The 26,523-nt window shown below is 41.1% G+C and overlaps 1 protein-coding gene across 1 annotated transcript; it reads right to left on the bottom strand.

Moving 5' to 3' along the window:
* Positions 1-208: 208 nt before the first annotated feature.
* NDUFA12 (NADH:ubiquinone oxidoreductase subunit A12) lies at positions 209-15,231 on the bottom strand. The gene is made up of 4 exons (XM_030002950.2): positions 15,088-15,231; positions 11,005-11,087; positions 9,951-10,038; positions 209-478 (listed from the first exon to the last, which is right to left on the bottom strand). The coding sequence occupies exons 1-4, from the start codon at positions 15,174-15,176 to the stop codon at positions 298-300; spliced, it is 441 nt and encodes a 146-aa protein (XP_029858810.1). The 5' UTR covers positions 15,177-15,231; the 3' UTR covers positions 209-297.
* Positions 15,232-26,523: the final 11,292 nt, after the last annotated feature.

Raw genomic sequence — 26,523 nt, 5'->3', positions numbered from 1 at the left:
GTACAAATGAGAGAAGTGACTGTCACAAGAATGTTTATCATGCTAAAAAGAGTTTGAGAGCTGCTTATGTGAAGACAAGAACCATTGACAAGATGACAGAAAGCCCAGTATCTTGACGAGATTAAGACTTGTCATATATTCTGTCCTCTACCTCTTCCCAGTGTTTTCTTACTTGTTCTCCCCCCAATTCAATAAACTAAACTACAGCTGTTATAGGAGGCTTTTATTTTGAACAAAACCAGTGAAAATACAATTTATACTGAAAGCCAAAGCAGAGGCAAGTCACATTTTTTGTTGTTATTTGCTAGCTGTTGTAGGTGGGATCCACTCTTGAATCTTCTTGCGAGTAGTAGAGTAAGGTACATACTGTCCAGGAGTGCCACTTAGATTGAATTTATGGTTCTCCCAGATAAATTTACGAGCAACTGGTGGATGAGTAGTTGGAGGGTCATCCGTCATTGAGTGAAGCCAGCGATGCCTTAAGAGGAAAAAGACACACTGTTACTAAGGAACATTACATGATCTGTAACAATCCTTCCTCCTGACTCCCAAGGGTTCTCCTCTGAAGAGACACCAAGTATTTATTTTGAGAGGTGGTGGTGGGGTGGAATTTAATCCAGTATGACATTGAATGAGACTACAGGATACTGATTTAAAGTAATTACACAAACATAACTGATAAGCAACAGTTCTGCTTCCAAGCAACTGAAAGCACACCCGAGTTTGAATTTCCTGTTCCTTTGTATGCTCAGTATTTGGGCAGAGAATATTTCATTGTTACATGTTTGTATGGCCTTAACCAGCCAGCCAGGTCAAGGCAGGCACTATAAATGACAAAACCACAAGGTTTGGTTTTGTTGCCTGGGATTTTTTTTTGTTGGTTTGGGGGGGGGGGTGGGGGTGTTGTTTTTTAATTACCAGAAGACTAGGCTGCACAACAATTTCAATACCATCTCCAGTGCATTTATGAGGCTACCACTTGGGATATGGATTAATGATGTAGGTTCACCTAAAACAATCACATAAATGTTTACTGACTGCACAATGAAATGATTAATACCAATCAGTAATGGGGTAATTACCAAGTGATTATAGTGATTATCCTTTACCTATGAACTAAATGTCAATCCTGCCCTGTGCAAACAACATTAATGATTAAGCAAAGTATTTTCCGTAACAATTTACTGAAACACTACAGCGGGGATCAACTGAATTGATTTCATCCCATTTCTATTTCAGTGCCCAAAGCAACTTTCAAACCTGAATAACATTTTAATTATCTGCCAGTTTACATGTACTTCATACTGTATGCACAGTTATGACAGAAGTAAGGTTATGAATTTTTTTGCAAGCTTATATATTTTTTACTGAGGTAGAATTAAAGAGGCTTCTGCTAATCAGCTTTTGCCAAAGACTTGACCTAAAAAATAAGAAGTCTTCTATTACAGTTGTTATTAGAAAGCCTAAAAATTGCATCTTCAGCCTTTAGCAACAAATCTGGCATGCTTCATCAATACAGAAAAACAAACCCACAATAAAAGTAGTGAGAAATAGACTGACAAGTATATTCCAAATCTGAAGAGCTCTACAGAAGGTTGATTATCCTTTCAGTCAAATAGCTTCTAGACATTTATTTCAGAATCTCACTTTAAAAAAATAGTACAAAATCTCACTTTAAAAAAAATGTCAGCCACATGTTCATTTTCTGGAAGTAAAAAACAAACAAAAACCCCAAACGAAAGGCACACATTGTAGAACTAAGGATTGCCAGGCAACTTGAATACAAAACCAGATGGAACCATAAGATCCTTTAAAAGTAAGAATAAAAACCTTGTTTAGAGGTAAAGCATGGTCTCTTATGGGAAAAGTCATCCACTTAGGAGTTTGAAAGTTACACACACATTCAGATGAAGTGACCCAATGCAACATGAATGGGAAGGGGATCCCTCTCTTCCTCCCCCCACTCTCCTCTGTAAATCTGGTATCGTTTGAAGTATACATTTCTCACTACTTCTATTAAAGATGATGATTTTGGGTAATGATTTCTGTCTGGAAGAAGGCAGCCCCATAGCACTACTAATCACCATGTGGTCTAAGAATACAGGATCAGGCCTTGCTCTATTTTAAACCTAGTATTACCAGCCTCTGAAATGCCCTGGCCACATTACACAAAGCTCTGACCTTAGATGAACTCCCTCCCCCAATTCATGCCCATTATAAAAATTCTGTGTACTAGTGTGCTTCACACCACCTGGGATATCAGGTGTCCTACGGCAGCTAGCATCAAAGTTGGCAGAAACACTGTAAAACAGCTAACTTGACAGAGATGGGATCATACACTCATTCCCAACAAGCCGGCTCTCCATCGCTAACACAAAGAAACACACAGTTTGTGGCATGGAAGGAAGGCGAAAAGAACAGTCCATGTATCCATATACATCCTGCCAATACTGACTTAAGTACTGCATTTCAAAATGCTTCGTAGCATCAGTCCAGAAGAGCCTCAGCTTTTCAAAACCTCTTACCGTAATGTATAGAGGCAACTTAAATTCACAGACCTTCACCTAGTGACATTTCTGGTAATACTGGATAGAGATCCTGCAAACAAAAACCTATTTATATACCTGTCACCATGCCTCACCCTCCTCATGCTCCCCCAAGAGTCACGCACACCAACAGGACAAACAAAAAATTGCCTTCTCAGACAGAAATGCAGTTACAAAGGCCCTGAAAGACAGGCTAGAGCAGGTGGAGCACAAGAACTGTATTAAAGCTCAGTTAAAATCAACTAGATTTCAAGCTTGCATGATGTCTGGCACCCCTGTCATGACAAAGGTACTCATGTTGTACACTTGCTCCTTGAAACACCAGAAAAATCATCACAGTATTGACTTATTTACTTATTTAACAGAGTAGTTTTATTCTGTCATTTAAACTACCATTTTGCAGCTTTTCTAAGACTAAATCCATGAAGTGTTTTAAAATACAGTATTTTTGACTAATTAATATATTTGCTTTCAGGATTTTCTGAACCTCTATAACATCAATATGAAATCAGGCTCAGATTTAAACAGATCAGCAAACCCAATCCTTAAATCCCATTTTCTCACTGGAAAGTAGAAGTAAAATTGCTCACCTACAAGACATGTCAGTACTGCTCACCTACAAGCCATGTTGGTACAGTCACAGGTACTGAAATACTTGAAGATATTTCAAAAGTTTCTTTAGAACTCCATCTGCTATTAAGTATGCTTATATTTAAGAGTTTTGGCACTTAAGCCTGGTCACAACGGATTCCCCTTAGAAGCCAAACACGTTACTTACAAAAGCATTTCAGTTTGCAGAGAGTCTGTTCTCTCAAACAAAAGCTCCCACTCTCCACTTAGGCAAAAATATGTAAAATCTGAAAACTTTATTTTGGGAAGACTTTCCCCTTGACAACCTCCCTCAAAGAGTCCTTTGAAGCCCTGATGTCTCATAGACTCTACTCCCAGATGCTAAAGAAAAGCTTTTCATGCACTAGATTGAACAGCATGAATAAAGAGATTTGATGTCTTGCAGATGGCCAGGTTTCTATACAAACTCTGCCTATAAATCCATGCATGGATAAACAGGATTCAAAAGCAATTAGTAACTTAAAACCTACAAAGAAGCAGACAACTTACACAGAGCAAAGAAATCAGGAGGATAGCAGAAGCTCTGAAGAGGCTGAGGCAGCTTCCTGAATCACAGAGCAGAGTCACTACCAAGCAGACTGAGGCTAGCAAAGCCTCTGGACTTTTCCTTGGGTAAACAGATGAAAGACACCTCAAAGTATCTTCAAACGCTCTCAAGACTATACAGAATTTTCTCTTGGACAAATATTTAAAAGCAAGGAGATTTCAAACTGAAGCTACAAGGGACCAGAGCCAATTATATGATGTGCAAGCTGTCAAACAAGAACGGATGCTACACAAACTCCGTAGCTACTACCATATGTGCATCTGCAGGGTTCAGGCACTGTCTACATAAGTTCAGGATGTTTGCCAACTAGTTAGCATTCACTTTTTTCAAGCAAGTTAACCATGCTGCAATAAGACAAAAGAGAAGTGAATATGTGTGTTACGGTCAAAGGGCAGAGAAGAATGGGAAGAGAAGGAAAAAGGGACAAGAAGCATGTTTTTATTTGTTTACACATGGGAGGTAACTTTGATTTCTTATGCAAGCTACTCTAAGATACCACTGTATTGTAACGAGACAGCACCCCATTTACCTGAAAACACCACACTAGCATTTAATCTAGGTATAAAACCCACAAATTTATTGTGAAGCTACAGAAAGGACAGAAATTTTACCTCCCCTTCCTTTTCTGTTCAACCTTTTTGTTTTGTTTTCCTTGGAGGCAGACTTGAAAAGCAGCAGTTTCACAGCAGAGTAGCACATTTCTTTACATTTCTTAGTATGCTGGCACTTTTAAGTCTCAGATGCTACATTCCTCCCTCCTTCAGCTGTCAGATCAACTAACAAAGAGATGTAGATTATTAAACTTAAGTTAAATTTGAAATATTTCGTTGTATGAAGTTAGCACTCCTGAAGCTCCTTCCAAAGTGTCAGACTTGCACCATAAGGAAATAAACATCAAAGTACAGGCCAGACATTACACGTACATAGGACAGTGCTGGCAAAATAAAGTGTCCCTGCAAAAGGGGAAAAACTATTCTCAAAATATAGTTCTTTTTTCCCCACAGGACATAACATATTGAAAGAGCAAATTATTTTTAACTAGTTTGTATACATAAACCACTTGTCAATTTGTTTTTGCAACGCATTTGGCCAAAACACAAACCGAATTACTTTAAACCGGATAAACGGTAAATGAACAGCGTGTGGACAGTCACAAAAGGCTTTGAATGTGGTGCAGACAAAGCACACCTACCATCTAGGATATCAAGCCTTGACTTGCATGGACTTTACATACTCTCCAAAGGAAGCCTTACACCACAGCATAACCCTGTTGAAAGTGGAAAATTGGGTTCCAAACTTCTCCCCCTCAGTGGGCTCAAGCTGAACCTTCCAGAATCATCCAAACGCAAACTCATGCTCTTCCAAATTCCAGCTGCAGGAGTATCCTGATCACTGAATAGCAAATAGGAACCCATGGCAGGAATAAGCAGACACATAGGCAACTTTTTGCATGAGATGTGAACATAACCTGAAAGTCAAGACTGATATAGGAAATTTTCTGGGGAAAAAATGCTATTCTCTCCTCTAATCCCAAACAGATTAAGGACACCGAGATACGCAGTCCTCTCCCCTCACCTTGTTTCAGTGGAAATAACCAACAAACCCTTAGATGTGAGGATCATAGAATCAAGAAATACAAGTGTGGAAGGGATTTAGACACTCTGCATATGCTTTATGCCCAAGCAAGTATCAGCTACATCCACATCACTCCCAGCAGACACCTGCTTAAGTTGTTATGAAGTTGCTGTAATACTGGCTTGCTCATCTTCCCAAACCAAGTTATACCAGTGAAGATGAGTGGAATTTTTCAGTGGTAAGGATAGCAATGTCCAATCTGTATCACTCCTTCTGCAATTTAAACTTACTTCTTATTCTACCCATCTATCTGTGGAAGACAGACTACGCCTTTCCCTCCTGCAAGAAATTAAATGCTTCAAAATTATATCCATGGTAATTTCCAATCCTTTTTAAGCAACTCTAATTCTTTCCAACTGTCCTCAGAGGTCTGATTGTCCTTGCTGCTCTTCCCCAGGCTTCTCCCACTGGTCTATGTGTGTATTTGTTTTTTTTAGGAGCATGGTACCCAGAGTCAAATGCTATACCCTATATAAAAGTATTCCTGGTAATAAACAGAAAGGAAGAGTCACTTTGCATGACTGCAGGCAGTAATTCTCTCTACTTCACAGGACAGCACACTTCTTTCTCAGCACTACGACAATGTGGACTTCCTCAACCTGCCATCCCCATAACACCTAGATCATCCTGCAGCACTGCCCGTTGCTCTCCTCCTGCACACCATAAAGTAAGAGGCTGCAGGTGCCAGAAGAGCAGGGTCCTGCCCTCTGTCTCTGCACTCAGCCATATGATTTCACTCCTCCTTTTCCTCTTGTGATCATGAAGTGAGACAATGCAACTTGCTATGTTGCCAAACTTAGGAGTGCAGATAACCTGAGGCTGGTAATAACATTCAAGAAAAAAGCAGCACTGACCTCTTTGATTCATCTATCTATATTTTACACCCCTAATATTTCACTTCTCTGTGCAGCCTTTGATTAAGGGGAGGAAAAAAGCTGATCCTGCTTTAAGCACACTTCCTTACTAACAAACATGCCCAGGACATTTCACCTAGGCTTCAGCTTGCCTGTGATCCAAGCCTGCTTCTACCAGGGCAGGTGGAAGGGTGAACGGAGAGAACTGTAAGCTCTATAGCCCTTGCCCTAGGAAGAGAGCAAACTACATTATTCTCAAGAAGTACACATTCAAGATAGCCAGTTTTACTATGAAAACTCTTTTCTTTGCCTATGAAAACACTTTTGGTACCCTAACTAATACTTATGAGCTGCTCAGGGATTCCCAAGGAGTCACATGTTCCTCTTAATCTTAACACTAACATTTTCTTCCCCAAAACCTTTCAAAAGCTTTTCTACAGAGCCGAAAGTATACAATATTAAACCTGAAAGTCATTTATCCATATCATCTTCCTGCTTGGTTTTCGATTATTTTTGAGTAAACAGAAAAAAGTTTTGCTTGTAATGAGTGTATCTGTATATAAGTTGTGACTACACCTGAATGCGAGCGCATGCATGAAGCAGCATATGCCAGTTGTATAAAATAGTATCACCTGGGGCTCCTGGAGGTGATTTGCTAACTGTAGTATTTTTAGGTTGGGAGATCAATGAATGAGGAACACAAGCTGATACTGGGCATTCTAATGTTAACAGAAAAATGGAAATGAGCATAACCCACAGCCCAACAATTGGAACAATTCTGTAACAGAGACATCTATGAAAGCACTAGAGTGCATACACGCGTAGGTATAAACAGATTTAACTTTTATTGTTTACATGTTCACAGAGCACACCCAATCAGTGTGTTCAAAAATGGAAGTACTAAGTCCCTGCAAACAACATGCTCGGAACAGCAGGAGACAAAACAAGTATTTTGGCTTTTCTAACTGTCTAACAGTGTAGAATATGTCTTTGTGTAGGAAAAAAATGTGCCCAAAATCTTGTATAGCATTACAAGAAGATTAATACTAATAATTCCCAATGCAAGTATTGAGGGAATTAAAAAAAAAAAAAAAAAAATCTAGTTAACTTGTCTCCAACAAAGTAGATACCAACATCTTGATTTTGAAGATAAGAAAAGAAAACCCAGAGTAACAAAGAACACAACTAAATCAGAATAAACCACAAGCCTACATATTCTGGTACAGATTTTAAAAAAGTAACAGTCTCAATTCCCTGTATAGTAGACATACTGTCAAAACAACTCTTGATTTCCTTCAGTCTGTGATTTCAGTACATCCGTTGTCAAAAGACATTACTTCAACTCTTTCAGAATACTGAAAATATTCAGTAGTTCCTAAAAATGCTGCTTTTTCCTTTTCTCCAGTATCTGACAGAAGGTAAAGGGTAGCTAAATGAATTCTCATTTATTTTTTCCAGACAGTTGTTTTCAGAACTTTTCAAGATACCAAAATGCTTTCTTCCAATTCATCACACATGATGAGGTCCACCTGATTGTATTTCAACAATCATTCATATTCCACAATCCTGAAGCCACACAACTGACCACAAAAATTATACTTTAAGATGCACAGTGTATTCAACAACCAGAAACATGGAGAAAAACAACCTCTAGTATGAGTTATACTGAAAAAAAAAAAAAAAAAAAAAAGGAAGAAAGTGTTTTTCCTGCACATCTGCTAGTGATCTCTATCCTTCCCAAGAAAACAGTGTAATCACTAGGATAATCAGTAGTGTAATCCTACATACAGTAGGATTTTTGTAAGAGTACTACAAAATCATTACAAACTAGTTAGCATTACTATTTAAAAAAGGAAAATCTGAGTTAGCCCTGGTCTTAAACATCAGTTTTGTTAGAAGTGTCATCTTTAGGCATGACAGTTGCAAAATATTTTCTGAAAGTAACATCAGCATAAACAATGTAGTAGAACCTGCTTCCACCTGCAGAGGGTAGAACCACATACCCACAAAACGCTCTACTGAGCTGAATTAACTAAAACCCAGAATCAAAAATTAGTGTTTAGAAGAAGTATTCAGATCACAACCCAGCTGTTACAATGGTACTTTATATACTTCCCAGTTGACCCAAGGATGACAAATTTGACTCACCTTTCCATCTGTAGAAGGGAGGGCTAGTGCTTTAAGAAATAAAAAACCCCAAAACAAAACCAAAAAACTGAACAGTACTGCACAACTAAGTTTCCTGACAAAAATACCTTAGAACACAGGACTATTTACCTTTTCATGCCCCATTGCACTGACCAGTCTTGAAAATCATAAAACGTTTCCTGTTTCTTCTAGGCCATTTTTTTTCCACATTGATAGGAAAACAAGTTTTTCTACCTCACTAATTTATGTGATCTAAACAAGCTACTTAATCCTAGAAACATCACTTTGATACTCAGGATGAAACCCTTTATTGAGGTTTGTAAGGACACAATAAACAACACATAAGCATGAGTAAAGAAAAAACAAACCAACAAAAACCATGCCTCAAAATAAGGGAAATCTTGAAAACCAGCACAGTCTAACAGTGAAAGGATAAAAACTAGAACCAAACAACAGTTATTGCACAGATAACAAGGAACAGCCCCACGCTGGCATGAACATGCTAGTTTTCGAGACTGTAATGTCACTTCTAAAAAACAATGCCATTAAGCTCTTACTGGAGAAGACACAAAAAAACATTACCTGCATTAAACAGAATTTTAAGGCTGCGAGAATTTGAAAGAAAATTGTCTACCTAGACAGTCTACCCACGCATTTCTCAAGTGTTCTAATGAGAACCACAATTTCGGAGTTTAGATCATCAGTCTCAGCCTTGGCACAGAACATCTATCACAGGAACAATAAAAACCAGTGTTTACCAATGCTCAGTCTACCCAAGCACCTCTTACCTCATACCACCTTTCATTATTTTGTGGCTGAAGTGCTATTCGTATTCCTCAAGAATCAAGTAGAGATTGGTTTTGCCAGCGTATACTGTTACTTTATTTGGTATGTGTTTTTCCCCCGAGTTATTTAGGAAGACAAAAAAAAAGTATTAACAGCTGTGTGGTCAGAGACCTTCTGGAACTCAAGGTTGTACAGAATTTTTACTGAAATGCACAAACAGAAAATAAAACCTTAAGAAAAATTATAGTCAAGTAACAGTCAACATACAGAGCATCCTGGCCCTTTGCTGTTCATCATCTTGTAGAGTATCAATGTGTATCAACTGAAACAATTATGCTGTTAACAGCTGTGGATTAAGGAATGTTGTTCCATCATTGCCTTACGTTCTTTAGGTTCTTGTCCAGAATGGATAATAAAAATATTTTTTCTACCTCCAGCTGCTGAATGCTATTGTAGGCTTTGTGAAACCATTAAGATGGAATCACAACTAATAAGGAAAATCGGAAGACTGCCTTGACCTGCTCAATCTGGCTGGCAAAATGCTTTTTGCATTCCAAGAAGCAATGAGTGTGACTGTCAGGACAGTGAGCAATACAACACTATGAATGCAGTTCAAAATTATAAATAACCAGTCTGAAATCTTCTGGTCATATATAAGATGGTTGTGTCCAAGAAAACTTTATTACCATAAAATTTTGGGGGTTTTTTGGTTTTTGTTTTTAATCTTTGGCTTTGTGATACAAGAAAATATATAGGCAATTACACAATTAGTATCTGTCCACATTATTAAGCTAAATGGTTTACCATTCGGGGGGCACCATACTTCCATCAACTTCCCAAAAGGTATTTTTGCCATTCATTTCGTCAGTATAGATGACCCATCTGTGTCGACCTTAAATAAACAAAGAGAAATATTGTATTAGCTCAAAAAAAAAAAATTCTTTTCATATAAAGGAGCGAATTCATGAAAACACAAGAAAAAGTATTTTGACTGAAAGGATCAACCATTATGGGCACTTATTTCAAAGTCAGTACAGCTTTTATTTTTCTAAGTCTTCTCTATTTCCAGTGTTACTGTATTTTTATATGGCTGAATCTAACGCCTTCACAAGGAAGCAAGTATTAGCTATCGTAAAAGTGATGGGAAATAGGAACTCAGAAAATTTTCAGGAGAGAAACAGGTTTGGGGATTTTTTTTTTTCCCCCATTAGAAGGAATCTTTTCCAAAAGGACATTGCCATTAGTAACCTAAGATTAAACTAAGTTTCACCCATATAAGACTACCAAGCACTTGCTTTCCCAGGTACCCTACAAGTTAACCTACAGTAGGCAGAGCTTGGCCTAACCAGCGTGTCAACTGCTGATGTTTTAGGTGCTACCTTTTTAAGTACTCTACAAATGTTATTTAAAATCCAATTACTTAAGGTAATAGGAAGTTTAAGCTAACCTGTGTTTCTTTGCCCTGAAGTGATCATATAAGTAAGTACAGCTGTGAGGCAGTTAAAAAGGCAGTTCTCTTTCTTCCCCCACCTGTTAAGCTACCAGCTTTTAGGTCAAGGACCAAATTCAGCTCTCAATCACTTTATCATATAGGTATACCTACATGGAGAGCATGTGACTGGCTTATATTTATCCCCTATTTATTATTTCAGATTGACTATGTTTGCAAACAGAACTGAGGGAAGCAGCAGAGAGACAGAAGATGTCAAAGCATTTCTATGAGCCCCTTCCCTAAGGCTCACACAAGTCAAGAACAAGGAAGTCGGGCAGGCAACAAGTTCTATTTCACTAGCAGAAACTACACAACCTATACAAAGTTAGACAGTCAGTCAGGAGGTGTTCACATTAGTACACATACCAAAGAAGTTTCTTTTGTCTTCATAGTATTTGTTTCCATATTTGTCAATTCCTATCAGGGTACCAGTCTTCAAATCATTGACCCTGTGAATTCCCAAAACAAGAGTTTCAATTGACATCATCTTAGAATGAAGTTGTGATAGAGGTTTCAAATGGCTTGATAAAAATCTGTAATGAAAACTCTTAAACACACACATGTAAAACTGTTAAAAAAAACTATTCAAGTTTAAGGATTCCAAAACATAATCACCAATTCCTGCAACTAATGTCAGCGTGCCTTTACTGTGCGCCCCGCTGACAGGATAATAAAAGTCATACAAAAAGGCTTTTGGGGGCTATTATTTATTTAAAAGCTCTTTATAGTGGAAGACAAAGCAACTCTGCAATATAGCACCATTTAACACCCACAAAACCTTAAATACTGCAGAAGGGAGTCCCAGAGACATATGTTAATTCACTTAGTTGAAGATGTTACCATCCTTCTCAACTATTTGTTACCACCATTTCAGCTTGAATTGCCATGGAAAGTGGTCAGCACTGAAGCAGCTTAAGAGATCTCACAGGTCTGTGTGGGCACTAACCTCAGGAGATGAATAGTAATATTTCAAGCCATTGTGGCTGCTTGCCAAGGAAATGCATGCTAAACCCTAAATCACAACTGTAACTTTCTAGCTTTTGTCTAACCCTGAAAGATGCAAACATTTACCCTGCCACTCTGGGAGACTTACACTGACCCAGATAAGATATATACCAGTTTCAACTCTTCATACAGAACATATTTTAACATGACTGTACATTTCAATAACTAAACTGAACCTATGATTTACATTCTATTGATAAAACCTTAAAAATACTTAAGTGCTCTTTTCCCCCTAGATCTGCATCTTTGCTTTCCTTTTTACTGACATTTATCCCAGGCAGCATTACATAAGGAAAAGTTTACTCTCAAAGGTTTTAGTTGTTTGTAGTATTATATGCACTCTCAACTCAGTCCGAAGTGACAGAAGGGATGTGCACACGCATGCTTCTGTAGCTGGGAGTTATAACCCACAGATACAGTGTTTTTGTTGCCTTTTCTCCCAGGGTGCATGAAAGCGATAATCAAACCACCAAGTACTCATTTTAAACCTCTGTGGTCCCAGGCAGAAAGATTCTCTGACACAGCTCTCCTCTGTCAAAGAAACAAAGATCTCTAGCTCAGCTATCCAAACCCAAGCTCCCAGCTTCAGAAAAAGAAGAGCCATTTGACTGCTGCTCTCCCTTCCTTCTTCCCCTCCCTTTCTTGTAAGGGTTCTTATGCCCTTGTCCTGACTTCATGCCCCAAATACTGATAGCAAACACTAAGAGGTATTCACGGCTTCCAGAGGACACTTTCCAGCCAATTTCACTAAGCCTTGGGTAAGGAGAATGTTTCCAGGCACATAGGCTCTTAGTAATTTGACTTCTACTGCATAAAACCTGTTCCAGCCACCTTAGTGGGAAACATATAGAGAAAAGCAGGGAAATCCAGAATAAAACCCTTGCAGAGAAAGAGACTCCTGACTTGGGTAAATAATTTTTCCAAGTTATCAGTAATTACTTCTTAAACACATCGATTGTTGCAAGAAAGATACACCTTGATTACTCTTTCTGTAAGCACCAAGTCTATTCTTTGGGCTGGGATGGAAGATTCAATGGCTTGAAAGGTGAAGGGGAGGCAGCAGCTATGTTTGTGGCTGGTACGGTTATGAGGATTCTCCGCCTAGCATGCCTCTCTCCTAACTCCAGTCTTCTGAAAGTAAAAAAAAAAGAAAAAAAAAGAGACCACTGCCTCCAGTCTTGCCTGCTCCCTTTTTCTGCGTGGTAGAAAGGTGTCAACACAGCCTGTGATCTTTGACTCACAGAAGCTCCCTGGCAAGACATTCATCAAGATGTGCTTCAGAAGAGGCACTCTGGTGAAACCTAATACTCAAACTCTTCTACACCTTTATTTCCCCAGCTCCATTTCTTCTTGAGAACTGCCAGTGTAATAGCTACAGCCTGAGAAGGGAAACAAAGTGGAGAAAACAACATGGGTGGATGACCAAAAATAATAATAGTAAAATACTAGCCAGGGAAACCATATATTGTCTTAACTTATACTGCTTAACCCCTTGAAATTTCCCTCTAAAAAGTTGTGCAAGAGGAAGCTCTATCTGAGCTGCTTTCTACAGTGGAGACAGAAAAGCCAGAAGCTGCCCATCACCACAGCTGGTAGAAATACAAAGCTGAGACCTCCCAAAAGTCAAGCTGACTTCAGAAAAGCATACAATATTGTGCCACAAAACAAATGAGAAAATAATTTAAATAATTGCAAAGGGAGCAACACATTGACTGACAGGAAGAAGACAACATGCTCAGCTGAAAGAAGAAATACGGAGCTGACTGAAGGTTACTAGTGAAGTTCCTCAAAGAATGTTGATGTTAGTAGCCTTGTTTAACACTTTTTCAGGGCTCCTGACCAAAAAAACCCTGAGAAACCCCACTCCCAAAAAGCACAGGGGCCTGACAGATTATGGTATTACCATACAGAGGAAGGTCACATTATTGTACAGGAAGTTCTGTACTGTTTTCAGGGCTGGAGCGATACCACCAGAATGAAATTCAATGGTATTGAAGGTTATAGCACGAGGTGGTGCACCTGGAGACTAAGATCTAAAGCACTGTGTCTGTAATCACAAGGAAAACATCTGGATGTCACAAGGCAGTAATGAGCTGCCAGTTAAGTAATGTGTGGGGAAAAAAAAGACCAGCTGATCCTAGGATGCATCAGGTGAACTGAGGTGTCTTCTGTGAACAAAGCAAGTACTAAAGCCACTGCATGAAAATACTGAATAAGGCCTGATCAGAAACTGTGTAAAATGTTTAACTGTTCAAAACAGATCAACTTGAACCACAAGAAATAAAAGAAAAAGGGCTATTATGATAACTGGCGGGGGAAAAAAGTCTTCATGAAGGCTCAGAAAGCTTGGCTTGTTTATTCTAGCGTAACAGCCCTTGATATATGGCAGGGAACTTTACCTTTGTGAATCCTCCCTCTCCCATACTCCTGACTTTCTACTGTTCATTAAAAAAAAGGCTTTTTGCCTATGTGATCAGGCCTACAACATTCACCGTACCCTGAAGAAATAAATGTTCTACTACTTTTCCAAGACCAGCTACAAAGCTAACACAGGTTACTGACACTGCCGAATGTGGGTCGTGTACCATTTGGACTTCCACCCTACATTTCATCAAGGATCTGAAGGAAAAAGTGTACCTTAGTAAATCTGCAGCTCCTCCTATTTGGGAGGAGCTTCAGGCACGCTGTCAATTCAAAATACTCTTCGTAAGGTCGAGATGAGATGCGAGTGGGGAAAACAAACAGGAGAAGGTTTAAGTGGACGAGTGTAAGGTTCTGTGCTTGGGGAACGAAGTACACAGACACGACTGGACGCAAAGGCTGCAACTAATTCTGCAGCAAATGCCAGCGGGACTAGAGGGCACCCGGAGCCCAGCACAGCGCAACGGGGACAACCCACGGCCGAGGAGGCAGACGTACGTTCTGCACGGTTAAAAAATTACAGCCGATGAATTAATTCTCGGCTTCACGCCGCAGGATTTCAGCAGGAGCACGGCTTTCAGGTTTGCGCACCGACACAGCTCAAAAGAGCCGCTGCCAACCTGAGGCGGCCCGGAGCAAACAGCCGGCAGGCCGAGCGCCGTGGTCCTCCGCAGAAGCACAGCCCGGACGCCGGGAAAACCTGCCTGGGCAATACTGACAGCTCAGCACCGAGGAACCCACCGAGAAAAGAAAACAACCGCCCCGGCCTGCCGGGGGAACGCTCTGACCACGGTACCCGCTGCCGACGGGGCCTCGAGGGCGGCGAGCCGCGCCGTCCCTCGGGGGAGCGCAGGGAGGGTCGCACCGAGCGGCCTCCTCGGGTCTGGCCCGGCATCGCCCGCCGTGAGGCGGAGCCCGCCGACCCCGCGGGCCGCGACCCGCCAAGGTGACCCCGCGGGGCGGGAGCGGGGACCCCCCCACACACAAACACCCCCCGCCGCCTTCCTCCGGGCGCCCCGTTACCTCAGCAGCTGCCACAGGGCGCCGCGGACGCCGCCGTGACCGCCGAGGTGCTTCAGCGCCCGCTTCACCAGCTGCACGTACTCCGCCATCTTGAGGCGGTACCGCCCGCCGCCGCCGCCGCTCGGGCCCGGGGCCGCCCCGCCCGCCGCCCTTCGCCCTTCAGCCGCGGCTCGGCCCCCTCGCCGGGGCAGCACCCCGGCGGCACCGCCTCGTCCGCCCAGCGCCCCAGGGAAGGCGGCGAGGTTGAGGCGGCGGCTCGGCGTCCGCCATTTGCTCGGTGCTTGCCCGCGCTCCCCGGCAGGGCCGGACGCGGCTGCGGGTGGCTGCCCGGGCCGCGGCCTCTGGGGCCGTCCGGGCCCGCGTCCGGCGTGGAGCGGGCCCGCCGGGGCTCTCCCCGGCCCGCTCCTGAGAACGGGCACGGAGGGGCAGTTAGAGCCCTCCGGGCAGCACGGGGCTGCCCTGCCCCAAAGAGCGTTTGGGTACTGCTCGCATCAGCAAGAGACAAAGAACTTCAGGATAGGGGAAAAAAACACCCCTTTTTAATATAAATGTCGACTGTCTGTCGCTTATTTCACACAGGTCACAAGATCTGTGATGAGAAAAGAGTTACCAAGACCCGTAGCGAGGAGTCCAGGATTGCCTCGACCAAAAACGGGGAGAGAAGGGAGGTGACCTCTCGCCCCATGCAGACAGGGTGAGGGTCAGAGAAGAGCTTGACAGACCTGCCTCTCCCTGGCTTTTCCCAGCTCTGGGAGGCCGTTAAGGAACGTGTATCTCCTATCCACCTCTCCGCCCCACCATCTCCATCTTGTCCCGCTGCCTTCTCCTGGTCCTGCACCAGCAGGAAGAAATATTTTGATGGCCTCGCTGTGGACGTTGGGAGTTCTTAACTGCTGTCGGTGCAAGGCTGGTCTGGCAAGGTGCGGAAACTACTTCACTGACCTTCACGGCCAGCCAAAAATAGATCCACGGTGCCTTGTCAGAGCAGCAGGACTTGGAAAAGCACCCGGTAAACCCATCATCAGCGCTGCAGCCGGCACTGGCTGATCAGTGGAACCCGGCGGTCTGTCAGCACGGAGAGGCCACGCTGCTGGGCGCTGACGCCGTCGAACTGGGGATTTGGGGAGGCACAAAGCAGGAGTCGAAGTGAAAAATGAAGGAGATGGTGTTGAAAGGAAAAGGAGACTGGGAAAAAGGTCTGTCAGCCAAGTTCACAGTGTGGAAATGTAATACCCATTTCAATGTAAAGTCTAGTGGTCTATGTTTCCCATTCACAATGTTTTAATTTGAACACAAGTGATTTTGTGTTCAAACACAAAACACAAGCCCGGCTGATTCAGTGCTCTGTCCTCTAACCACAGCATCTGTTTCATGGTAAGTCTCAGGCTTCAGTACACTTGTGGCAGGTTATTTGCATTTTCACAATCAAAACTCCTAGAAATTTATTAAATATATTAAAATACGCTCAGATAATTGTATATTAGTAGGCAGAAAAACAGGGAGGAACATTTACAGTCAGATTTCACTCATTTTGTTGTCTGTAACTTCATACACAGAAACCATTATTTTGATGTAAACTACTGACGATGGAGTGTAAAATACGAAAGAAATGTAGTTTAAATTAGGTAAGCCAACTTTTGAAGCATTAGATAGGTTCCACTCTTGAAGCAATTTCTAAGCCTATTCGTGATTCATGTAACTGGGATCATTTTCATTGACTGAGTATAATTCCATGAGCATTTTCTGTGCTGGCAGTGGAGCAACATTGGGGTTTGGTTTTTTTTTTCCCCAAGGGTTAAAATGATCTGGATCCCTTCACTGATCCATGTGACACCATGGTTCTTGGACTGAGACCACTGTGGAGGACAAGGCATTGTGGCACAAAGCTGGAAGAATGGATCAACTTCTTAATGTGACTTTGATCCTACAGAAGATTTTGTGGAAATACATTCTTAGTAGCAGGAACATTTTACAGCATCTTCAGATTACATTTTGATTTTTCTTTGTACTATTTTTCTCCATTAATTGGGTCAAATGAGATCTCCACTGAAAATTTCATTAGCTTGTAACTGCTCAAGTCCCATCAAATCTACTTAAATTGTTTTTGTTAATGTGTTTGTCACTGAGCACGAAAAAAGAACATACTACTGTGTTCAAAATTCTCCCTGAACTCGGTGCAAATGTCACGGTCGAATACAGTGGAGTGCAAATGCAAGTATAGCATCTTCCTAAGAATTTATTGGGGCATCTGTGGGAGACAGCATCGAAATGCTATAAAACTCATGCACCCATAAGAAATTTTTAATTCCCAGTTTTTAAAATGTAAGACTCTGTTAGATGTTGCTTTTGTTCACCAAAAGTTAGTACACTGTACCTCACTGCCTCAAAAACTTGCTAAACATATTTAATGCTGCCTTGTTTTTCTCATGTGGTCCAAGTAAATGGCACAGAATTACTGACAGAACTCTTTTCAGGCCTAAAAAAACCCCTCTCAAGTCTGAACATGAGTTAGTTGCTTCTTTTCTAACACAGATTCAGAGTGTAACAAACAGGAACATTATTTTTCCAAGATAAACAAATCAATTTCCTGAATGACTCAAAGGATGACACGCAACTTCCCTTGACTTTGATAGCACACAACAGTCTCACTGAATCCTACGTATTTTAGTTTTTCTTTAAAGAGCTTTATTTAGTGGTACAATTGATCTTGAAAAACCTAAGTTCATATATTCTCAGAAAGTGCAAAACCCAACCGATCTACAGAGTAATTTAGCACTTGCATTCTACCTTACAAGAACTATTTTTATTATGCTTGTCTATTCCATTGCCATTCCCCCTATTCTTAGTATGGAAAGTCACATAAATTTATTCTGCAATGGTTCACAACTGTGGAACATACATGTGCAACATTAATTGGAATTCCTTTTGTTAATTAAACTAAGAAATCCAACAGAAGAGAGACTAACAAATAAGACCAAACTATGTAGACTTTGAAAACGTTACCACTTCCTGCCCCGTCCTTCTAAAATTGCAAAGTTCCAGAAGCAAAGTCCAATCCACAACACAAGTCTCCACAATTCAGTGTCCCACAATACTCAAGTCCAGTCTCTAACCATAGTATCTCTCCCTCTAGTCTAAACAATGCAGTCTCTAATGCTTTCACTAATGGATTTTTTTAGCCAGTCCTATAATCCATACTATTTCCTGAAAGCAAAATGAAAAAGCTTTTGTCACTTGGGTTCAATTGCTTTAAATTCATAGCCTGGAACTAAAGTGTAATGTTACTAAAAAATGTATATATTTTATAATTTTGAAAAACCATTCAAATATGTATATACCTCTGTGACAACAGTAAAACACTCAAAAACCCCAGAATAATAAATTTACTGGCACTTTTAGGAAACACCTGCCACTTTGTGGAGCTGTTCGGGTTATGTCTCCAGCAGTAACTCTGCCTTTGTCTTTCATTTCCCAATGGCAGAATTCCACTGGGTACAGGGTGAAAGAAAAACTCATTTTACAGTTGTTTCTCAGCTAGCCTTCGTTAGCCAAAGTAGGTGGCTATTCAGTTTGCTGCCTAGTAAAACTCTAAGATGGAGCAGAATTGAAGTCATTGTAAAGGAGCTTAGACACCTCACAAACAGCTTCTCAGAAGGGAGTAGACTGCAGGTCTGCAGAGCACCAGAAATCTGCAGGACCAAAGCCACAGGGTCGGCTGCTCCTAAGTCTCTCGCCAACTGACTTTCTTGTTTAGGAAGCTGGTATTACCAGGAGGTTCAGAGCACGGCAGTTTGGTCGTCTGGATGTCCAGTGGACAGTTCTGCTGTGTGAAATGCGCTGTATTAATTCAGAAGAACCCACGGTGGAGCAGCTCTGTCTAGTTTCTCTGCTCTCGCAGGCAATTCCACCACAGGAGTTTAGTTAAAAGCATCCCCAGAACATTGCTCCTGCGCTATCCCCCTTTCCCCTACCACTCCACACAAGCCACAAATACTCTTCTCTCCTTCCCAGCACCCCACCTACCTTCCCCTAATCCAACCACAGTTAACTTGAATATGTATTTGAGCAAGCATTACTACAAGACCCAGTTACTACAAAATAATCAGGAAATGCATTAGTTCAGCCAGTATCAACAGCCACAAAAACCTTAAGCGTCCAGATGTTGATACTTGAAGATGGTGATACTCGAGTGGTCCAAATGACATGCTATCAACTCCAACACAGTGACTCAGAGAACACAGTTGGTTCCTACGCTAAAGTCCAAATGCACAACCCTGACTTCTGATGAAGATTCACGTAGGGGAAAACTGTATTCTGTATTAGCCGTTGTATATCAGAGGGAGGGTAGGGTTTTACACTAGAGAGCTCAGAGGGTAAAGGAAGACTGAGGTGGCTGAGCAGGACTGTTCACAGGCATGTATTAATGCAAGACTTTGCACACATATAAAGAAAAACAGAGGAGCTTGTGAGAGATGGATTCATACGATGAAGTACAAATGTTCTTTGGGGTTATTTGATAGAGGTGTGAGGAGAAAAGGCAAGACTGGGTGCTAGGGATGTTTGTTGAGTAGAGGGGAAAAGGGAGATGCCATGGGGAAACAAAGTTGGAGAGTTCCCAGACAAGTTTTTGCTATTGACTAGAAGAGCACTTTTTTCTAGAGAGCTCTTCCCTTCAGAGGTGACCAAAAGGCTCTGGAAAGTTACTAGTATGAGAAAGAGAGAGTAACTGATTAGCTGTCTGATTGGGGAACAGGGCTCAGGAGAAGTTAGAGCGGGTCCAGAGGGGGGCCACGAAGATGATCAGAGGGCTGGAGCACCTCTCCTATGAAGACAGGCTGAGAGAGTTGGGGTTGTTCAGCCTGGAGAAGAGAAGGCTCCGGGGAGACCTTACAGCAGCCTGCCAGTACTTAAAGGGGGCCTACAGGAAAGATGGAGGAAGACTTCTTACCAGGGTCTGTAGTGATAGGATGAGGGGCAATGGTTTGAAACTGCAAGAGGGTAGATTTAAATTAGATATAAGAAGAAATTCTTTACGATACGGGTGGTGAGGCACTGGAAGAGGTTGCCCAGAGAAGTTGTGGCTGCCCCATCCCTGGCAGTGTTCAAGGCCAGGCTGGATGGGGCTTGGAGCAACCTGGTCTAGTGGAAGGTGTCCCTGCCCAGGGCAGGAGGGTTGGAACTAGATGGTCTTCAAGGTCCCTTGCAACCCAAACCGTTCTATGATTCTAAGTACTGAGGAAAGGAAGATTTTAAAACAGAGGCAAAAGTGAGCCTGGAGTAAGTTCTGATGGGGAAGAGACTAAATGCTTATTTCCAGCTCTCATAATTAATAAACTCATTGCATCATCCAAACTCCACATTCATTTATAATAGAAGACAAAGACTAAAAAAAAATTACACTTTTTCAATTATCATTGAGAAATCAATTCTGGAATAGATGAAAACTTGTGATAATGTCACAATTTTAAACATGAATAAATTCATTGTTTATCCAATAATATTTAAAACTGAGATAAGTAAACCTGCACATCTGAATTCTGTATTTCTTTCAAAAGAAAAAAGACTGTGTTCAACCATGCTCTAACTTCCAACCTAAAACTGATCCATAATGATTCAAATAATAATTTCCAAACACATTATTGCATTATATGACATGAAGATCTGTGATCAGGGTTCATTACAATACATATTGCTATCTAGTGTTTTAAAAAGCAAAAAATTGGTAAATTAAATTTTACAATAAATTATTACAATTTCAAATTCATAGGCCAGAAAGTAGTAAGCAGGGAAACAAAGGGTTAATAGCAACAAAGATTAGCAAACAGCAAGATATTGCAGCTATCACAAATCCCAGAGACTAAATATAATTGACAATACTACAGTGTGTAATAAAAGTGTGAAAGATCCACAAACTCTTTGTAATCATATACACTGTTTTAGGTATGTAAGTCAATCCATATAAAACACTAACAAAGTACTAGGTTATTGCAATTGTTTTCTATAATAGAAAGTTACAATTTATTTTAAAAAATACAGTCAAAATAGAATTTACCAATTTAGCCAGGTTTCAAGACATTTACAGTGATTTTTTTTTTTATACAACAGCAAGACAACTACAGTGACACTGTAATGCTTACACGGAAACTGATGTAATAGCAAACTGCAAAGGCTGAACAGAATGAACAGACTAGTTTCAAAATGAACAGAGTGACTTTCACTGACACTGAAGATTACACAAAGAGAATAAATGTATGGACAGGTACGTTTGTAACTGCAGAAGGTATTGCAATGAATGTACTTTTGAAAAAAGTTTAAAATATAACAATTATTTGCACCAGGAACTTTACCAGCATGAAACAAGCAACCTAAACCTAAATATATGTACAACATATACTTCCGTGAAAAATGTCTGAACTAGTAAGCTTACTATGTGTAACATTGCTCCCATCTTTAAATTACAGGATTCTAAAATGTATAAAATTGTTTTTCCTTTCATGTAATTTATATTAAAATGATCTTTCTTGCTCTTAGCATTGAAAATTTTAAAGCTGTTGAAACTAAACTTGTCCTTGCATTGGCAAAGAGACTTCTTGTTTTTTGGCTAGTAAATGCCACAGTTTGGTTAAATCCTGATTGGGTATGAAAACCAGCAGACTGCTGAAGATCAAAAAGTTGAAAAATGAAGGTGAAAGGAAGAGGTCAAAAAAACAATGAGATATTTTAATGTCCATGGTGGAGTGAGCTTCATTATTCACATTTTTGTTAGCTGACTAACAATGTTACTGAACAGCACAAAATAAACCAGTAATATTAGCCAGCCTTTCATTCAGTAGCAAAGAACATTTATTCACAAGACTATAAATGACAATAAATCACACAGATGGTAATGTGAGATCATGTCATCGTAAAAAATAGCTGTTAGAAACACTAAGGGCCTGAGTTGAAGGTAACTTAATATGCTCCATTTAACTGAGCAGCAGTTATCTTAAAAAAAACCAACAAAACCAGAACTTCACTGTTTAGCCTTTCCATTAGCTGTTGCATTATTCTCAGATGACTGCAATGGTTAACATCCAGAAATAAGGAAAACCCATGTTCATCCCTGTATTAATTTACCTGTTTTAAAGCTCCCATTCCTGAGAAAACCCAGTTATGCCTCAATCCTTATCAAAAGCATGAATTTATAGTTTAAGAATGATTAATGAAATTATTTTTAAATGAATAATGAAAGTTCTTGATGTGCAAAATGAGTAGCACTGAAGCAACAACCTGCAGTATGGGATCCAGCTTCTAGATCATCATGAAGACAAGAGAGATTACTTGCCAGGCAACATAGACCAGCTGCACCCTACCTTTAAATCAATACTGAACTTACAATGAAAATTTATGATTATGAAAAAATGTAAGAAAACTTTGGGATAAAAAAGGTTACTTACCAGTAGCCAGAGCTCTTTGCAATGCATTGTGTGTATGCACATTTGCTCTATAGGGGTCCGAACATCAGAGGTATCCAAGATCATAAAATGGGTTTTTTTTGGCCCTCGCAGTACTGTGGGTGTGCACTTGTATCTCTCCCTTTTCCTTGACTTGACAGCAAGCATAGAGTTACAATATTCCGTCAGCCACACATACCAAGGGAGAAGGGTATATGGTTATTGCACATATGGACAACACACAAGTAGCTAGAATCTCTTTGAGATAAGCAACTTTTCTTCATGTGCATATCCATATAGATGGCCACACCACAGATAATTAAGTGTCCCAGTATTCTCAGGAAAAGGTGGCCGGCAGAGACTTCTTAGTTCTTTGGTTGAAGATTTGAACTAGTTGTCCGGTTTGCAAAGATATGAAACAGATATTATTGAGCAAAGCCTCAAATGTAGTCTGAGAACTATTAGAGAATATTGTGATTACTGATGGTGACTCAACCATACTGTTCAAGTGAGGTAATACAGTCTATTACCCAGTTTGGAGGTGGTTATCCTGTTTGATTTCTCAGCTGGTCAAGAGAACTAGATTAAAGATAATGTGAAAGTCTCTGTCCCATACAAATAAGAGGACAATATTCTCTTGCTACCCAACATGTGAAGGCAAATCTCAGACCTGAAAATACAGCACTTAAAAAGAAAAACATGGATGGGTGAATTTCCTGATTCAGTGATCTGGCAGAAATCCCAGATGAAGTCCAAGGGATTTGCCAGGAAAAGAACAGTAAAAGGTGTGGGAGGGGAAAAAGTCAGCCATTGGGATTTGGATCTTCTGCTGCCCAGCAGAGGTGATGGGAATCAAAAAGAACAGCAAGGACATGTTTCAAACACCTGAATTTAAACAACCTGATGGAAACATGACCAAGGTTCTTGTGCTTTTGATTTAACACATCCTAAGAAAGTAGTCTTGACCCAGCAGTCAGTGGTAATGGCAGTCCACATGTTACTGAAGTAGGCTAACTTGTATTCAAACAGACTAGGGTGCAGAGAGGAAACAAGAACAGAAATCCAGAGAAAATAAGGTTCTGAGGCCATCTCCTCCAAAACAATGCTCTGAACAGAAAAGAAAAAAAAAAAGAGGGGGGGGGGGGGCAAAAAAGAAGCATACCAGCTATGGAAAGGTGGCTAAATACCCATCAAGGACTACAAGAACCTTGCTAGGGCATGCAGAGATGCGGTCAGGAAGGCTAAGGCTCAGCTAGAACTGACATTGGCCCAAGATGTCAAGAACAACAAGAAAGGGTTCTTCGGATACGTGAGCAGTAAGCAGAGGCACAGGGAAGATGTAGACAGGGCAGGGAAACTACTCACTAGTAATGCTGACAAGGCAGAGGTTCTCAATATCTTCTTTGCCTCTGTCTTTGCCAGCACAGCTGGACTGCAGAGCACAGGATCAAGTAGCTACAACAATACACGTGTTGACCCACCAGTAGTGGAAGAAGGGCTGGTGTGCAGCCTCTTGCAAGGGCTCAACCCGCATAAATCCATGGGTCCAGAGGAAATCCACCCTAGGGTATTGAGACAAGTGGCTGACATTGGTGCAAGGCCACTGCCTATCATCTCTGAAAACTCCTGGAGATCTCCATATAAGAAAGAAGTTTTTTACGCTGAGAACAATCAATCACTGCAGCAACCTCCCCAGGGATGTGATGGAGTCCCCATCACTGGAGGTTTTCAAGATGCGACTGGACAGAGCACTAGGCAAACTCATCTAGGCTCCCTTTCCCAGAGAAGGTTGGACTGGATGGTCTTTCAAGGTCCCTTCAGACCTGGGCTGGTCTATGATAAAGATGGATGTGCTGAGGGATTCAATTGCTGAAGATTTACATCTGTAGCAACACTGGTATTTTCTCAGCTGTTTCCAAAGCCAGACAGCACCCTGCGAGAGGGTGCATCAGCTGAATTGTTTGGCCAGCTGTAAACAAAGAACTGCACATCACACCTGAGGCTCAAGCTATGGACTAAAAGATTTCTGCAAGGATGTGAGAGAGATTTGCACAATGTACTGCATTTAGAAGGAAAGCAAGCTTTTATTTCCATTATTTACTGTTATCTCGGTTACATGAATCTGGAGAATATTGGAGTAAAACTCTTCCAGGAGTATTGGAATGCCTCAGAAACCACCTCCAAAATATTCAGGAGTAATGTGCTGTCAGCCTCCTTAAAAGGTTTAACACAGAGGACTCTGAATCTCCCACGCCTGTTAGGGCCAGAAGCGGGTTAGGGATAGCACAGGGCTAGAAAGCAGGGTCAGAATTTCAAAGGAGAGTTGGATTGAAGAATGATATACCTCCCATCTGCAACTTGGTCCTACAGATAGCAAGACGGACCTCTAACCCCTGGGGAGAGAACAAGCACAGCGTATTGACAGCAACTGCCTTTTGTATTTCCATAAACCCTGCTGCTGAGATGCATACCTCCTGAGACGCAGAGAAGTAGTCCTCATGCTGTTCTCCAGGGAACACAGATGAAGAGCTTGAACCCTGCACCCTTCAAAAGGTGGAACGTGGGAAGAGCTCATCTGCCATGGCCAGCTCCAACACTGAAGGCCGTCCTCCAGCAAGTCAGCGAGAGCCCCGGCAGAGCAGGGGGGATGGTTCCATCCCATCAGGGTCCTCAGCACTGAGTGCTTTGCTCTGTGGTATTGGATATGACCGATCCTGTAGTACAGCCTCAAATTACAGAGCTTGGGTGGAGGAAGATCCAAGCAGTTATTAGTGGAATTGAAAAGAACATAGAAATTCAGTGTTGGAGGCAGTTCTCTGAGTCTTTTTGGCTCGTTGAGATCCTCAGGTGCTGAGAAAAACTACAGAACTCACCCAAGCCTCATCTAGTAGTCTCTTGGTGTTAGCGTGGCCTTGGGGCTGCTACTGCAGAGTGGGCAAAGGCCCCCCTTTAAGCTGATCTTTCGGTTAAGCAATTTCTGGTGCAACCATGTGTTCTTGATTGGGTGAGGCTTTTCCTCACCCAGTGTTGCCAGAGAAAGAGAAGGTTTATGATAAATAGAACTCGGCCTTGATCCAAGATTTAGATAATCCTAAATGCTCGTGTCAGAGGTAGACCACCACTTTTACTAGGATAGTTCTCTCATTTTAAGCAACAGGTATTAAATGTGCTAGGGATGTATCAGTTCCTGTTGCAAAAGGAGGCAAGAAGCAACCAACCATATGTCAGTGTTACTCGTCAGTGAGGCACATGCCTCAAGATAGAAAAACATTTAAACCCATCCTTAGATGGAGCTATGGAGCATGATTCAGGCAACATATATGAAGTATCTAGACCCATTTCTAATAAGGAAAGGAAAAGCAGCAGAGACCATGCTCCCATAGGGAGGGGCACTGGATTTGACAAACTCAAATTTAAAATTTAAAAAATAATCATACGAGACTGGTTGGAACTATATAGCCAAAGGCTAACAATAATAAAAAAATAAAGACATGAACACAAGTTAAGAGGCATCTAGAATGCCTCCATGGTTGTGCACTGAGTATGAAAGAGGGAGGGGTAGTGTGAAAAAGCTTTAACTTCTGAGACCAGAAAAAACAGGAGGATGCTGTCTTTGCATACCTGAAGTATATACTTCTCTGTTAGTTTTTTATTGTATAAAACAGCTGATGTCTACCAAGACATTAATACTACAACACAGTATTCCTTTGCATCCACAAAACAGTCAGTATAGATCCTTTGCTGCTTCACTTTTGATAAACTGCATCAGCATATCATCAGAATATTTTAAAATGTGAATTTCCTCTACTTTCCCTGCACTTGTAATGATGTCCAGTGTTTCATTCAACAAGAAACAAATCTCTCTTCAAAACAACAGAAAGAACTAAGTTTGGTTATAATGGTCTTGTTTCCATGGAAACACTGGCCTTTTTAGGATGTTTGATGATGTATTTTCCATTTGATCAGTGAGAAAGAACTAGTAGCAAAACACTGAAAACACAAC

The sequence above is a fragment of the Aquila chrysaetos genome, chromosome 26 (assembly GCF_900496995.4).
Source record: "Aquila chrysaetos chrysaetos chromosome 26, bAquChr1.4, whole genome shotgun sequence".
Classification (NCBI taxonomy): domain Eukaryota; kingdom Metazoa; phylum Chordata; class Aves; order Accipitriformes; family Accipitridae; genus Aquila; species Aquila chrysaetos.
The sequence above is the reverse complement of the archived record's forward strand: the minus strand, read 5'-3'. Positions and strand labels throughout refer to the sequence as shown.

Excerpts from the sequence above, each read along its gene's own strand:
- NDUFA12 (XM_030002950.2), bottom strand. The coding sequence starts at position 15,176 with ATGGCGGAGTACGTGCAGCTGGTGAAGCGGGCGCTGAAGCACCTCGGC. Across the intron at positions 11,088-15,087 it reads GCCCTGTGGCAGCTGCTGAG|GGTCAATGATTTGAAGACTG; the intron begins GTAACGGGGCGC and ends GGGAATTCACAG. Across the intron at positions 10,039-11,004 it reads AGACAAAAGAAACTTCTTTG|GTCGACACAGATGGGTCATC; the intron begins GTATGTGTACTA and ends TGTTTATTTAAG.